The 15,493-nt window shown below is 40.2% G+C and overlaps 2 protein-coding genes across 3 annotated transcripts in view; both read left to right on the top strand.

The window, feature by feature from the left end:
* zc3h10 (zinc finger CCCH-type containing 10) overlaps positions 1 to 3,314 on the top strand; it is an 11,302-nt gene extending 7,988 nt beyond the window's left edge. The window contains exon 3 of the mRNA XM_036571573.1: positions 1,972 to 3,314. Coding sequence (XP_036427466.1) covers positions 1,972 to 2,484 — 513 coding nt within the window. The 3' untranslated portion in view covers positions 2,485 to 3,314. The remainder of the gene's footprint in view (positions 1 to 1,971) is intronic.
* Positions 3,315 to 7,720: 4,406 nt separating this feature from the next.
* esyt1b (extended synaptotagmin-like protein 1b) overlaps positions 7,721 to 15,493 on the top strand; it is an 83,619-nt gene continuing 75,846 nt past the window's right edge. For both annotated transcript variants that reach the window (XR_005007297.1, XM_036571572.1), the window contains exons 1-2: positions 7,721 to 8,400; positions 11,472 to 11,513. Coding sequence is in view for 1 of the 2 variants with exons in the window: in XM_036571572.1 (XP_036427465.1) it covers positions 8,050 to 8,400; positions 11,472 to 11,513 (393 nt within the window). In the remaining variant the exon portion in view is untranslated. The remainder of the gene's footprint in view (positions 8,401 to 11,471; positions 11,514 to 15,493) is intronic.

Genomic DNA, 15,493 nt, shown 5'->3' with positions numbered 1-15,493 from the left:
GTTTCTACTTACAAAACCACACTGAAAAAATCACCTGTAAAAACAGAAGCGTCACACAAACGTTCAGCTTTGTATCGGCTGTGGTTCACACGTCAGCCTTTCCCGGGTCTTGGCAGGTATATTGACGTGTCTGCTTTATCGGAATTTGCTTGTGTTCGCTTTTTACCTCTTCCTATTAAATTATGGGTAAAGTCCAGGGTAAAATTGCATCTCTGAAGGTGCTTCATAAGACAAACTGTAGTGAAGGAACAGATTAGTCATAGTTACTTATGCAGGGAGATCATAAATGATGTAGATTTTCTATAGAGAATCGATTTTGGCAGCGTCAGTTAGACTGGAACCGTGTTAAATCTGATCATATTTCTCTGTGATGTGGTTTGAGATAGAGGGCTGCACTCTCTGTGCCCTGCAGTGATCACTCAGCCCTGTCTCTCTCAGTCCAACCATGGAAATTTTATTATTATTCTAGACGTCCGAAGGTCGCCTGATTATGCTGTTCTACTTTTAATGGTCATTGCACTGTGTGTGCACTGTGTGCATAGTTGCACTGCTATTTTCAAAGGAGTCATTTATGGAATAAAGGTATAATAACAAAATATAGGCATAACTCGTAACTGAAAGCCAAATATTATTAATCTCATACACAGTGACTTAGGCCCAACCCTTTCTTATTTTTACCCCTACCCCTTGTTTTCGAGTGTCGCCCTTTGGAACAGAGTTACAAGCATTAGTGGTTGAAATCTTCCCTCTGAAATGGGACCCTCAAATAAAAAGAGCATCACTTCATTAACAGCTACCAGCGCTGCTCTGTAGGCGACCCTGCCAGTCTGCAGTGACAGCAGAGGAGGGTAAAGTTCAGCTCCTCACTGCTGGGCTTTGGTTACATTTAGGGCATCATATGCCTTCAAAGAGGGGGGCAATTATTTATTATCACCCACCACTAATACTTCAGTGATATGAAGCTGAAGTCAGATATTCACCAGATTCTTGTTCAGATTTTCCTGTTCCACCTTAAATGGAGTAGCAGTTACATTCTGGCACCTCAGACATCGGAACTGCTGCACCATTTAAGGTGGAACAGGATATTTTGTTTGTGTTTATACTGTCTGTGTTGTGTTGACTCTCTAAGTGGAAGTAAGTTAACAGAGAACACACTCACTGTTTGTTTGCTGAATTTAACATATTGGGGGGAAAAACTAAGATATAGAATGTGGCCTGTGTAATTATGTTAGGGCTCATTTTATATTTTGTGTTGTATTTCTTTCCTACATGTTAAAATCTGCAAATAAATAGAAAATATGCACTGAGATTTACATAAAAATAGCATATTTGTTTGTCTCCTGTAGACGATGTGTTAACGATAGATAGCTAGATAGATAGACTGATTGATTTATTGATTGATAGACAGTCAGACTGATGTATGTATGTATGTATGGATTGATGGATGGCTGGATGGATAGATGGATATACAAACTGTTCAAAAGACAGGGAGACAGACTGATAGATGGATAGATAGACAGACAAACTGATTGGTAGACAATCAGACTGATTGATCAGTTTATAGATAGATAGACAGATAGACCAGCTGATTGATTGATAGACAGACAGACAGATAGATAGATATATAGATAGATAGATAGATCGATCGATCTTTATTGATCCCAAAATGGGAAATTGCAGTTACAGTAGCAGGACATAAATACATAAACTTACATAAATTAGGCAGAAATAGAAAAATAGACATAAGTGAAAATATGAAAGCGTATGAATAAAAGTATATCTATCTTCATATTTACATAGCATTTAAGACAGATTGTTGTATTTACCTGTGAGCAGGTGTTGTGCTAAGGGGTATGAGGTAGTTTACAACAGGGTTTAGTAAATGAACTGAGGCAGTTTCACAGGTAACAAGTCTACTGAATAAATTGTTATTGATTTGTGTCTTTTTTGTTTTTTTCTCCAACACCTCAGGTCTCCAATCTCATCGCCACCAATGAAGTCCTGCTGGAGCAAAACGCTCAGTTCCGCAGCCAGGCTAAAGTCATGACTCTCTCCTCCACCCCCGCCCCGTCTGAGCAGAATCTGGCGCCCCCTGTTGGCTCTGTGAGCTCCTACAACCACGGCATTGCCCAGACTCACACCACCCTGAGCAGCGCGGGGCTCCAGCCTCGCCCCGTCACCCAGCAGGACTTGGTCGCTCCAGCAGGAGCCCCTACGGCCCCCCCGGCCAACGCCGCGCCCCCGACCGCCCCGCCGCCCCATCTGAACCCAGAGATCGCCCCCCTCTCCGCCGCGCTCGCTCAGACTATCGCGCAGGGCATGGCCCCGCCCGTTTCTATGGCACCTGTCGCGGTCTCTGTGGCGCCGGTTGCCGTGTCCATGGCGCAGCCGTTACCGGGCATCACGATGAGTCACGCCACAACGCCGATGGTGTCGTATCCCATTGCAAGTCAGAGTATGAGGATCACCACCCTGCCACATTAGCAGATGCCAGCATCGGTCAGAACTCATGCAGCTCACACGCCTGTCAGCTTCTCCATGGACCTGAGAGATGACTACTGCACACCAGCACACGGAGCTACGAGGAAACTAGCACGTCCCTTTATTACTCACTCACTGGTGAAGTGTTTTAATGAACAGTTGTTTCTGACTGTAAACCAGTGATGTGTTTGTGCTAAAGACACATACGAACGTCATAAAACGCGGACGTGTCCGTGTAACGTACGTACGTTACCCGTCGATTTACTGGAAAGAGGTTGTGAATTTACATGTTTGCTCTCATTTGTGGTCTTTTTTTGTGGATTACGTTTGTGTGAAGTGATTTTTGATCTTTTTGCACAAAATGAATGAAACTGTCAACCACATATAAGGCCTGTGGTCTTTTTTCACATAGTGACTAAATAATACATGGCTTTATAGCTGCAGCTCTGAAAATTGTTTTTGACAATTTAGTTTTTCAGTTTTTCGTTTTTTGACCATTTAAAAAAATATTGTCGCCCTTTACATTATGTGTAAATTTGATGATGATTGCATCAAAGGAAATGGTCCAAAAAGGCTTGGGAAAAAATGTGCCTTAGGTGGTGCTATATAGCACCTTCTCCATCAGCCTGAAGAACCCTGTCATGATGCATAGAACCCTTAATCGTGTAAAGGGTTCTTTGAGTGTTTGTTTCTATATAGAACCATTTACTAAAGAACCCTTGAAGAACCGTCATTTTTAAATGTGTAGGGTGTTGCTAAGTGGTTGCTATGGCATTCCAGGTGGTTGCAAGGGTGTTGCTACGAGGTTGTGAATGTATTGCAAAATGACAAATACCTTGAAGCTTCTACACTTTTAAAAAAGACGGTTCTTCGAGGGATCTTTAGAAAAGAAAATGGTTCTATAGAGGACCACGAACACTCAAAGAACCCTTTGCTTTTTATAGGGTTCTTTGCATTATGAAATGGTTCTTCAGATTGATGGAGAATGTGCTGTAGGTGGTTCTATGTAGCATCTTTTAAAAAAAAAAAAGGTTCTATATACCATCAAAAAGGGTTCTTCTATTGTGACAAGCTTGACATTGTAACAGTAACAGAACCCTTTTGGTGCTCTATAGAACCGTTTTCAAAAAGGTTTTATATAGAACCACCCAAGGCACATTCTCCATCAATCTGAAGAACGCTTTCACGATGCAAAGCTCCATTTAGTCATGCAAAGGGTTCTTTGAGTGTTCATGGTTCTATATAGAACCATTTTCTTTAGTAAGGAGCACTTGAGAACCATCATATTTAAGTGTGTAGGGTGTTGCTAGGCATTCGCTATGCAACCCCAGATGTTTGCTATGATATCCCAGGTGGTTGTTAGGGTGTTGCTATGAGGTTCTGAATGTGTTGCAAAATGACAATAATATCTTGAAGATTCTACACTTTTAAAGATGGTTCTTCAATGGTTCTTTAGTAAAGACAATGGTTCTATGGAGATCCACGAACACTCAAAGAACGCTTTGTATGATTAAAGGGTTCTTTGCATCGTAAAATGGTTCTTCAGATTGATGGAGAACGTGCTGTAGATGGTTAAGGGGTCACCAATTCTGCACAACTACAATTAGACTCCACCTTCATACCAACGAGCTGTTTACAGAGCTCGAAGGAAACTCTGCTGTCATCACGCCACAAAAGTAAGACTCTGGAGTTTGATAGTATCACTGCAACTGAGGTGAGACAAAAGCAGGAAGCACCAGAGGTGGGTTTGGCATTAGCAGATGTGGAGAGGGAGCCTGAATACAGTTACTACAAGGAATCTAATCCACACTGTGCAGTGCTGGGGTGGATCTGGGTTACTGTGGGGCTGTTTTCCTTCCATATCCTCTGGGAATCTGGTTGAGATATTTGGGGATCTGGTCCATTCATGGCAAAATATTCCCCAAAGAAATCAGAATCACTATTTCCCATCATCAACATTCCATATAAACTGTTCACAGTGGTGGTGATAGGAACCAGACGTCCACCACTAAAAGCTCCCTCACAGAAAGTTACTACATGAAGTGGGACTGAATACACTGAGACACTTTTATGATAGTTTTGGCCTAAAATGCATTTTTATCCATTCATGATGGAGGGATACATGCAGGGAGGTGTGAGGCAAAATAGTGAGGCAGAATAAATACCCAGAAGACTCGTGTAGGTCCACTGGTGTTTCTGGATAGTAAATAAAATGTCTATATCTGTGTTGTAGTCATGGCGACCCCTGTTCCTGTCACCACCACTGTAAAGGTAAGTGGCCTTCCAGGTACAGAAATCCACAAAGGCTGTATGCAAAATCATGCAAATGTGTGCTGAATACTAAATAGACCACGACGCTAAACACGAGACTCAGTTTGCAAATCATGAACTACACTCAGATTCCATGGCTTAAAGGAGACCTTCACTCACACTTCCTGCATGATTCAGTGATCAGGATGTAACTGAACTCATTCAGAGTGGTTTGATGTGAAATGGCTCACTGATTCCCACTATCCAACATTTCAGAGGTCCGGAGAGGCCACGAGCTGTTGCTATACTTTTCTGGGAAGTTACCTTAAGATAACTAGTTAATAGATCACAAGATAATTAAGTGGTGATCTCAAGATAATTAAGTGGTGATCTCAAGTTAAAAACTTTGCTATTTTGAGATGATAGGATAATTGTCATGATCTCAAGATAAAAATTTGCTATTTTGAGATCACAAGATAGCAGTTATCTTGAGATCACGAGTTATCTTGAGATGACAGGATAATTGTCATGATCTCAGGATAACATCTGTTATTTTGAGATCACAAGATAAGTAAGTGGTGATCTCAAGTTAAAAACTTTGCTATTTTGAGATGATAGGATAATTGTCATGATCTCAAGATAAAAATTTGCTATTTTGAGATCACAAGATGGCAGTTATCTTGAGATCACAAGTTATCTTGAGATGACAGGATAATTGTCATGATCTCAGGATAACATCTGTTATTTTGAGATCACACGATAACTTGTAATCTCAAGATAACTTTATCTTGAAATCACAGGGTAAGTAAGTCATGATCTCAGGATAACTATTATTTTAATGTCACAAGATGACATAACTTGTGATCTCAAGGTAACTGCTATCTTGAGATCACAGGGTAATTGTCCTCATCTCAGGATAACATCTTTGTTATTTTGAGATCACAAGATAATTAACTTGTAATCTCAAGATAACAACTTTATTATCTTGAAATCACAGGATAAGTAAGTCATGATCTTAGTATAACAACTTTATTTTGAGGTCACAAGATAATTAACTTGTAATCTCAAGATAACTTTATCTTGAAATCACAGGGTAAGTAAGTCATGATCTCAGGATAACAACTTTATTTTAATGTCAAAGATAATTAAATTGTGATCTCAAGATAACTGCTATCTTGAGATCACAGGGTAATTGTCCTGATCTCAGGGTAACATCTTTGTTATTTTGAGATCACAAGATAATTAACTTGTAATCTCAAGATAACTTTATTATCTTGAAATCACAGGATAAGTAAGTCATGAGCTTAGTATAACAACTTTATTTTGAGGTCACAAGATAATTAACTTGTGATCTCAAGATAACTGCTATCTTGAGATCACAGGATAATTGTCCTAATTTCAGGATAATAACTTTATTTTGAGATCACAAGATAATTAACTTGTAATCTCACGATAACAACTTTGTTATCCTGAAATCACAGGATAATTAAGTCATGATATCAGGATAACAACTTTCTTATTTAGAGATCACAAGATAATTAACTTATGATCTTTGTTATCTTGAGATTACAAGATAATTAATTTGTTATCTCAACATAACAGTCCAGAAAATTATAACTACTAATTATAACTGCGAAACGCTCTGTTCTAGAGAAACTTACCGGTCAGAATTGTTCACAGTGGTGGTGATAGGAACCAGACGTCCACCTCTAAAAGCTCCCTCACAGAAAGTTACTATGTGAAATGGGACTGAATACACTGAGACACTTTTATGAAAGTTATGATCATTTTTTGGCCTAAAATGCATTTTTATCCATTCATGATGGAGGGATACATGCAGGGAGGTGTGAGGCAAAATAGTGAGGCAGAATAAATACCCAGAAGACTCGTGTAGGTTCTCTGGTGGTTCTGGATAGTAAATAAAATGTCTATATTTGTGTTGTAGTCATGGCGACCGCTGGTTCCTATCACCACCACTGTAAAGACATCTGAACCATTTCACACCAAACCACTCTGAATGATCATCTCAGGGACTGAATATGGGTCATTCTACAAAAACGTCCATTTTTGTGTCCCTAGCGTTTACAGATATATTACACTTAAAAACATGTCAATTATCTAGAATTCCAGGCACCACAGAAGAGCTCATCCCCACAGTCATGTGTGAAGGCTGAGGCCATATTTTGAAGAAAAAAAACACATTTTTCTGCAATTTTAACTACAATACTCTATACATGACTATGGAGATGACATAAAGAAAACAAATGCTAAATAAATATTATAAAATATATAATGAAAGTTCCCCAGGAGTCGTGTCACTGGTGTTACTGTGTAACAAAAAATCTTTTATATTATATTTTGAAATAAAAGTCACACTGATGACATCACTCGACTTCCTTTTACCTGTTTTCTGAGGATCTATGAAGAAAAGCTCATGGTGAGTCCACTGTGTCTTTCAGTTATCAGAGATTTTCTCATTCAGCTCATGATTTCATATGAAGCTTTTAGCTGAAGTCACTGGTGTGACCGACTTTATTCTGAGGTAACTGTGAAAAAATAGAATACAAATGGATTAAATTCCATATTTTAGTGGATATTCCATGATTGACAACATGTGGTTTGATGCTCTGTAGCAGTTATTTAGTGAAATGCATGTTTCATTAAAATGTCTCTGGTGTTCCTTTATTATGTGTAACACCAATGAGGATCAGTAACACCACTGACTCCTATGGAGAGACAGGAAAGTGGACGTTTCTGTAGAATGACCCATATGCATTAATGTTGGGTGGGATTCCCCTTTAATCCCTGCCTGTTTCTCTGTGCATGACTTGGCATGGGGGCTGTGCTGGAGAGCTATTTGCTATCTATGCATCTCTGACTCTTCTCCAAAAAACTGCTGCGTTTTTTTCTGGGCGTTTCCATCCAGCAGCAGAGCCGAGCTGAGCAGGTCAGGCCTCTCACAGCCTGTTTTGGGGCTACAGGAAGCAGAGCAGCAGAAAAAGTTCAGTGGAGGAGTTTTGAGGACTTGGCTGACTGATGAGGAACCAGCTCATTCTTTCAGGCTGAGTCACGGCGCGCAAACGAGCTCAGCAGAGCAGATCCGCACTGCGACGCATTTACACTCCCCCCTCAGCAGCAGCAGCCCACCCTCTCCCCTCTCTCTCTCTCTCTCAGACGCCCAGAGCGCGAGCGCAAGCGCGAGGGGAGGAACAGATGCAGTTCAGCTGCAGGCTGCCTTACTGCACCGCTATCTCACTGCAGCGCGAGCTCCCTGTTGTGTTGTTCTGAGCGTTGGGGGAGGAAAACAACTTCGCCACGATGGCAGAGAAGACCCCCGAGCCCAGCAGGACCACCCCAGAGGCCTCAGAGGAGACTAAAGCGCCGGAAGAAGCTCCGAGCAGAGAGGAGACGGCGGTGAGGAGCGGAAGAATCGACCCCATGGCGATCCTGTGGACTTTTGGGAAGTGCCTAACGGCGCTGCTGCCCGTCTACTTGGCTGGGTACTACAGAGTGAGCACCAGCCTGGTGGTCTTCGGCCTCATGGTCTATTCGGGCTGGAAACACACCCGAGAGGCCAAAGAAGCTCGTCTAAAAGCTGCCATACAGTCTCTGGGTGAAGATCAGGAGAGCTCCTCTGCAAGCGTGGCGAAAAGAGATCTTCCTGCTTGGGTAAGAATCTGAGAGGGACTGGGCGATACATCGATATACCGCGATACAGGTTAAGCGATGTATGTGGACGATAATTGGCATACGTCTATAAAATAGCTGAATTCTTTTTAGTTTTTAATTCTGTGGGATCCAGGATCTGGCAGCCAACTTAAGAGCAGTTTAAAATGCATAAACATTAAGTAAAGAGTTTGTTTCCTTTCTGCAAATGCGCATTCTGTAAAACTGTGATAGTGCGAAAGGTTTTGCTTTGGTGTCATTTCAGGGCGGATAACAAAAACAGTCCAAAACAAGCCATATAAGGTTCATAAGATGCTTTCACGTGCTCGTTAACTTCCATAATGCTTCATTAAAGGTCATCTAAAGCCATGATGGCATAATATATATGGAAATTATCATGATATTGAAAAAAATTGCAAAAAATCGATAGTAATAATACGTACATTTTTACAGCACTTATGGTTTCATAGAGGTTTGCTGTCGGGAATCTTCACTGAAAGCTCAAACAAGCTTGGAAATGTTGCAGTGAACCTCACAAAGTAGCGCTCTGTATGAAATTATGCATATCATGCATATCATTTTGCGCTATACAGCCCTTTTGGACTCATAGTGGGTGTTAAAGCTGGTATTAAAAGACAGCCTGAAATAAAAACTCACCCTTTTTACATTGTTCCTAGTCATATTAAGAATAATTTTACATATTCATATTATATATATTAACATATTTCATAATTTAACAGACAAAACTTTTGTTTTCTTTCCATGAAAATGTTGTGACTTTTGCCTCTCATCTAAAATGTATTTGGTTTTTGATTACATCATCATGCACTAGTGGGCGGGGCAAAAATGATTAGCCAATAAAAACGTATTTCGCCTCCCCCTCCCATCACGCCCCACTATCATGGAGAGAAAACGCTCAGCTAGCTCAGAGACCCTCCCTCAGACCCACTTTCACTCACAGGTATATCATGATACCAAAGACAGTGATTACAGATTCATGTGAAACGGGTTAAAAATGACTTAAAAGTGTTTTGCTTCAACTGACAGGACATTTTTTGGGATTTTGAGAAAAGGTTTTAGAGTAGTGTAATCATAAAGCTGAGACACAGGAGGCAGTGTAGCTCAAATCCACCAGCTCCACACGGTGAGAGGCAGATGACGTGTATCTCAGCCCCTCTTCACAGGCTCATAACTCCGGATGTGAATCTCGTATGATCTCATGATAAGACGGAAACTCTACAGATTCTGGAAATGATTGAACTGGATTTCTGTGCTGGATCATCACAAATATACAGACACAGATATAGAAACGTGGACTCCAGAGGGTTAATACGCCTCCTTTTACAGTCCAGCCCATCTCTCCACTGCTTAATGCCCCGTCATTCCCCGTCTACTCACGACTGGCTTAGAGGGATAATGTGGAGTCATTAAGCTCAGCTCAGCAAAGTATAAACACATGCACAGCTGCTTTGAAGGGCTTCTCGTTAGTGCTGGATGATACTGATATTATCAATATCACAGGGTTCTCCAAATATATCACAGTATTGTGGCACCAGATAGTATTTAAGTCTGCATTGATGTGAATTACTCCGTGATATCTGAATACTGATATTCTGTGTTAAAAGAGTGTCTTACAAACATGAAATATAACCTGTTTTAGATGCAGTATTGTAAACATTAACCAGACAGAAGGCGCATTTGCAGAAGGAAACGCACTATTTACTTAGATTTGATAGATTTTAAACTGTTGTATTACAACAGTCTGAAGCTCCCAGTAAACGACACACCCTGTAGTTAACTACCACGATCTGGATGCCATCAGTGACGCACATAAAATAGAATTATAATGCTGAAAACAAACCTTTTGGGAACTGAGACACCTGCATAATGCTGTAATAATGCACATTATCTCTCAAATATATCAGTATAAATATTGCTGTACCTTAAAACCATACCATTCAGCACTACTTCTTATTTTTGTGTACTATTTTAAACTAATTTATATTAAATTATAGAATTTTGTTTACATATTTGAGCAGTGCAACATACCTTTGACCTCTCTGCTTTGTAATCAAATATCAGTTGTGGTTTGACTTACAGAGTCTGTATCGTGGAATTTTCTATCTTCTTGAAATAATAGTTTGATGCGGGTGTGTAAACATTAATAAAGTTTTGACACACTGACCGCTCAGCAGACCATATATGGAAGCTAATCGGCAAAAATGGTCTGTTTGTAATTTATTGTTTTTTGTGATGTCACAAAAACCAATGCATTTATATATATACAGATATCCATCTATTTTGCATGCAGCAGTTTGGCTCCGCGCATTCATGCTGAGCCTATAAGGACTGCTTTTTCAAATGAGACTCAATGCATGGCAGCCAATCAGAACAGATGTCATTTACATATAACTGAAAACCTCGTATCTCTATTTTTGCCGTTTTTCAGTTTTTTACATAATTTGAAAATGTCTGTCGTCCTTTACATTGTTTTTAAATTTCGTGATGAATGGACCAAAAGAAACGGCCAAAAATCACTTGGAAAAAAGTCTGGTTCCATTGACTTACATTAAAAGTGAAAATGGTTTTTTCCTTCTCCTGTAAAGTTACCATTTTGGAGATACGAGGTTTTCTTCTGACAACAGCGATGTCAGTCTTAAACGCACTGTAACCAAAATCAGTCTGTTTAATTCTAACGGACGCAGAGAGGTTGGAAAATGGTCATTTAAAAGTGAATTATGACTGTTTTTGATACATATAATCACACAAATGTTGTAAGAGGACATCAGGGAAATAAATAAAGTGCATAAAAAGTGCAAAAAAGGGTTCTTAAGTAAATAAAGTAGCCTCTGCCCACACATAAGAGCCTCTTTACTCCCTGAAGAAATCTGCTGAAACATGCTCACACAGAGGCTGGGGAGTTTTTTCTTGACAGATAGGAGAAATATGTCAGCTATTTCTTCCATTTAAGGAGTATTTAAAGTCTGTTTTGTGATGAGCTTCTTGTTTGTAACAACCACATCCTTTTACGTTACGACAGAATCGGATGCATTACTGTCTTTATTGTCCCGCAGGTCAATTTCCCGGACGTGGAGAAGGTGGAATGGCTGAATAAGGTAGGCTTTGTCATCCCATCCAGTTTTATATAACAGTTGTTTACTGCCTCTGGTAGTTTTTCGGAGGCCATAACCTACTGTAGGCTCCGCCTCGAGCCCTCCCACAGTGGCAGAAGAAAGAAACCCACCATGTGTCTCCTAACCACTCCCAGATCAGGAACGTTGACAGCTGCTGCTCTATCACATAGACAGTGAAGAACGCATGCAGAGTGCAGTGTGCATGCTCAGACCAGACCTCAGAGCAGCTGACGATTAAATCAGTTACTACCCTTCATGCCTGAAGCCTTTCTGCTGGGTTTCTGCAGTTAGATGCCAGGTTTTTCACAGAACCACACCCTTCTTCTACAGTATAGTACACCATTAAATGAGAACGCTGCTGATTTAAAAACATTTCTGCATAATTACATGGTTAAGATGTAAACAGAGTCGTTCAGAGTGGTTCGGTGTGAAAATGCTTCATTCTAGACAGTCAGAATTGTTCACAGTGGTGGTGATAGGAACCAGACGTCCACCTCTAAAAACTCCCTCACAGAAAGGTTTTACACTGTTAGAAATAAAGGTTCTGTGCAGGTACATTTCTTGTACATTACAGTGTAAATGTTCCCTCAGAGGTCCAACAGTGGTTTTAAGGTCTGATTGTGAACCTTAAATAAGTTTTTCCAGGTGAAAAGTTCGTATTTGTACCTTTTCATAACCGAATGTTTTAAACAGAACAGTAAAATAAAAGCCTGGAGACGAGACGGGGTGTGTGGAGTCAGTACAGCTTAGAACATATCATTTCAGTGGATTATGGTTCAGTTATGTTCCCTGACTAAAGGTACTGAGATGGACCCTTGAGGGTCCCACCCCAGTGACGAGAGGGGAACTGCCCCAGTGACAGTTTAGTACCCTTGTTTCTGAGAGTATATATGAAATTGTTACGAATACGCTTCCTGATGCCATTATTTTACATTATTTTACGATAGTTTGGAGAAGGTTTCGGCCTAAAATGGTGGAGGGATACACGCAGGGTGTTGTGAGGGAAAATAGTCCCCAAAGAAAACTTATTATTACAGATTTTCCGCTATTTTCCATCACCAACATTCCATATACACTCAGAAGACTCGTGTAGGCTCACTGGTGGTTTTGGATAGTAAATATCTCTATATTTGCGTTGTAGTCATGGCAACCCCTGGTTCCTATCACCACCAACCTGAACCATTTCACACCAAACCACTCTGAATCACTCTGTTTACATCTGAGCAAGTATTTAATGCAGACGTTTTTAATGTTTTTAAGCTGAAAACTGACCTTTTGTGACCTTCTAGACGTTGCATAGCTCTTATATTTAAAAACTAACTCTAAACTATTTGAAATGCTGTGCTGTTGAGGCCAAAAGCACATTCTGTCCTGTAAAGCTGTGATTATGGAGAAGTTTTGTTGCAGCAGGAATGGAAAGTAACTGAAGTAACTGTGCAGCCCCGCCCAAAACCAAAACCTTGCTAAAGCCTGGCTCTGAAGAAGGGGGTGTTCACAGTTCCTCACTGCTGCTGGCCTCGCCACACGGCTCACGCTGTCTGGCAGAGCTCTGTTCTGCGTAGCGGCTCTGCTTTTTGTTCTGTGTGTGTTTTTAACCCTCGGGCTGCAGCTTCAGTGACGGGATGGTATCTCGTTCTGCTAGAGAGAACCTCAAAGCCTGCTGCCATCAACCTTTCCATAATAGCAGCAAAGGAAAACAGGAGGGACAGCAGGAACACAGAACCCCCCCCCAAACAAACACATACCACTCAGCCAGTGTTGGGCAGTTTAAAGGGGCATTCCACCCATTTTTCAAAATTATTGCATGCTCTGTTTCTGGCAGTAGTACGTCAAAATACTGACTTATTTCGTGAAATATTAAATTAACACCTCAAACCAGTGACTTACTTTTTGAGAAATATTGACTTAATATCTTGAAATGTTGCCTTAGTATCTCAAAATAATTATTTTTTGAGACTGTGACAAAATAATGAGTTATTAAAGTAAGTAACTGGTTTTGTACACTTTTATAAATGATGGTCCTTCAAGGGTTCTTTAGTAAAGAAAATGGTTCTATATGGAACCATGAACATTTAAAGAACCCTTAATTAAAGGGTTCTTCGCATCGCTAAGAGCCTCTTCACATTGATGGATAATGTAGATGGTTCAGTATAGAACCTTTTTGAAAAGGGTTCTGTATAGCACCAAAAAAGGTTCTTCTACACTTACGATGTCAAGCCTGTAGCAATAGAAGAGCCCTTTTGGTGCTTTATAGAACCATTTTCAGAACAGTTCTATATAACCATATAAAACGCGTTCTCCATCAGTCTGAAGACCCTTTCATGATGCAAAGAACCGTTTAATCATGCAAAGGGTTCTTTGGATGTTTATGGCTCTATATAGAACCATTTTCTTTACTAAAGAACCCTTGAAGAACCATAATTTTTTAGGAAAATACTGAACCGTTTACTTGCTTTCTTAAAGTTTATTAACTCATAATTTTGTCACATTCTTTCCAAATCTTGAGCGAATTATTTTGATATACTTAATATATATCAATATTTCAAGATATTAAGTTGTCAGAAAATGATACTGATTTGAAATGTTAATTTAATATTTCATGAAAACAAGTCAATATTTTGACTTCACTATTGCCAGAAGCAGAACCCTTGAAGAACCGTCTTTTTAAAGTGCATAATAAGACATTATTATGACATAATTAGTAATTGTTATGAGATTATATAGAGAAAATAAGATATTTTGAGGTATTAAGTCAATAATTTGACACACTGCTGTCTCTAGCTGGCTTCTGTACTGCACAGTGTGTGAAATGTTCTTTGTATTCATAGTTTTGTGGTGCATTGTGTTAGTGTAAACCACATATTAAATTAAATATTGTAGTAAGAATATCTTTAAGTATCGTGATGTTGTAGTTTTTCATATCGTCCACCCCTGAAACTGGCCTTGTATGGCTGGAAATAACTGCCCACCCCCATATTGAGCTGCCTTGTGTATGAAAATGCGCCTCGCCTAGTTGCTCACCTAACCTTGCTAAACTGTCAGCAGCTTTCCCTGCACTACTTTTTACAAGGCTGAAGTCAGTTTCTGGTTCTCCAGCTTCTCGTTCAAATTTTCCTGTTCCGAAGTCTATTCAGCTCCAAATTATCGATTTTCGTCTTAAATCTCTCTCTTTGCCTTTTCGTTATCTACTAGCTGGGTGAACTAGCAGTTATAGGCTACATTAACTCCAGAGTTTAAGACCATTTATTGTTAAACTGTGTTGAACGATCAGCAGAGCTTTATTTTACTGTAAAGGAGGATTATTTTATTTTTACCTACTAATCTGATTCAGCTGTGGAGCCACAACAGGGCAGTTAAAGAGCCGCAGGTTGCCGACTCTTGAGCTAGTGTATGGAAGCACTTTGGCTTCTATGGAGTTGAGGGGGAAAACCATATTACATGTTTCCACCCATTTTCCACCCGGTTGTAGTTGCTGCCAACCAGAGGACCATCGATCAAGCAATGTCAAAGCTTCCACCCAACGCGGAATGGATAAAGTGGACTACAAACTCTATCGCAGCTTTTATTGCCAAGGATTTGCATCCGTACTCAGTCGCTGAGAACCAGGGCTTTCGCTCTATGTTGCACACTTTGGAGCTGAGATACAGCGCCCCGCCTCAGAGATATTTTACTGACACGGTGACCCCCCCCACTGTCTACAACGACACCAAAACCAAAGTTATGGACTCACTGAAGAAAGCAGGTAGACTAGCTGTAATCTGCTGTGTGGACACTCATTACCACAGGATCTTATTTCACCATAACAGCGCATTTTACCACAGATGAGTGGCAGCAGCGTCTCATGTGCTCCAAACAAGAGCAGTGAATGAGAGCCTTCCAGTTCACTCACCACATCACTTCCATTTGATTTATTAATAAAAGATATTGGAAGTAAATTCATTATGGATCATTACAGATACTTT

The sequence above is a fragment of the Colossoma macropomum genome, unplaced genomic scaffold (genome assembly GCF_904425465.1).
Source record: "Colossoma macropomum unplaced genomic scaffold, Colossoma_macropomum, whole genome shotgun sequence".
NCBI classification, from domain to species: Eukaryota; Metazoa; Chordata; class Actinopteri; order Characiformes; family Serrasalmidae; genus Colossoma; species Colossoma macropomum.
This window is presented reverse-complemented; position numbering and strand designations above follow the sequence as displayed.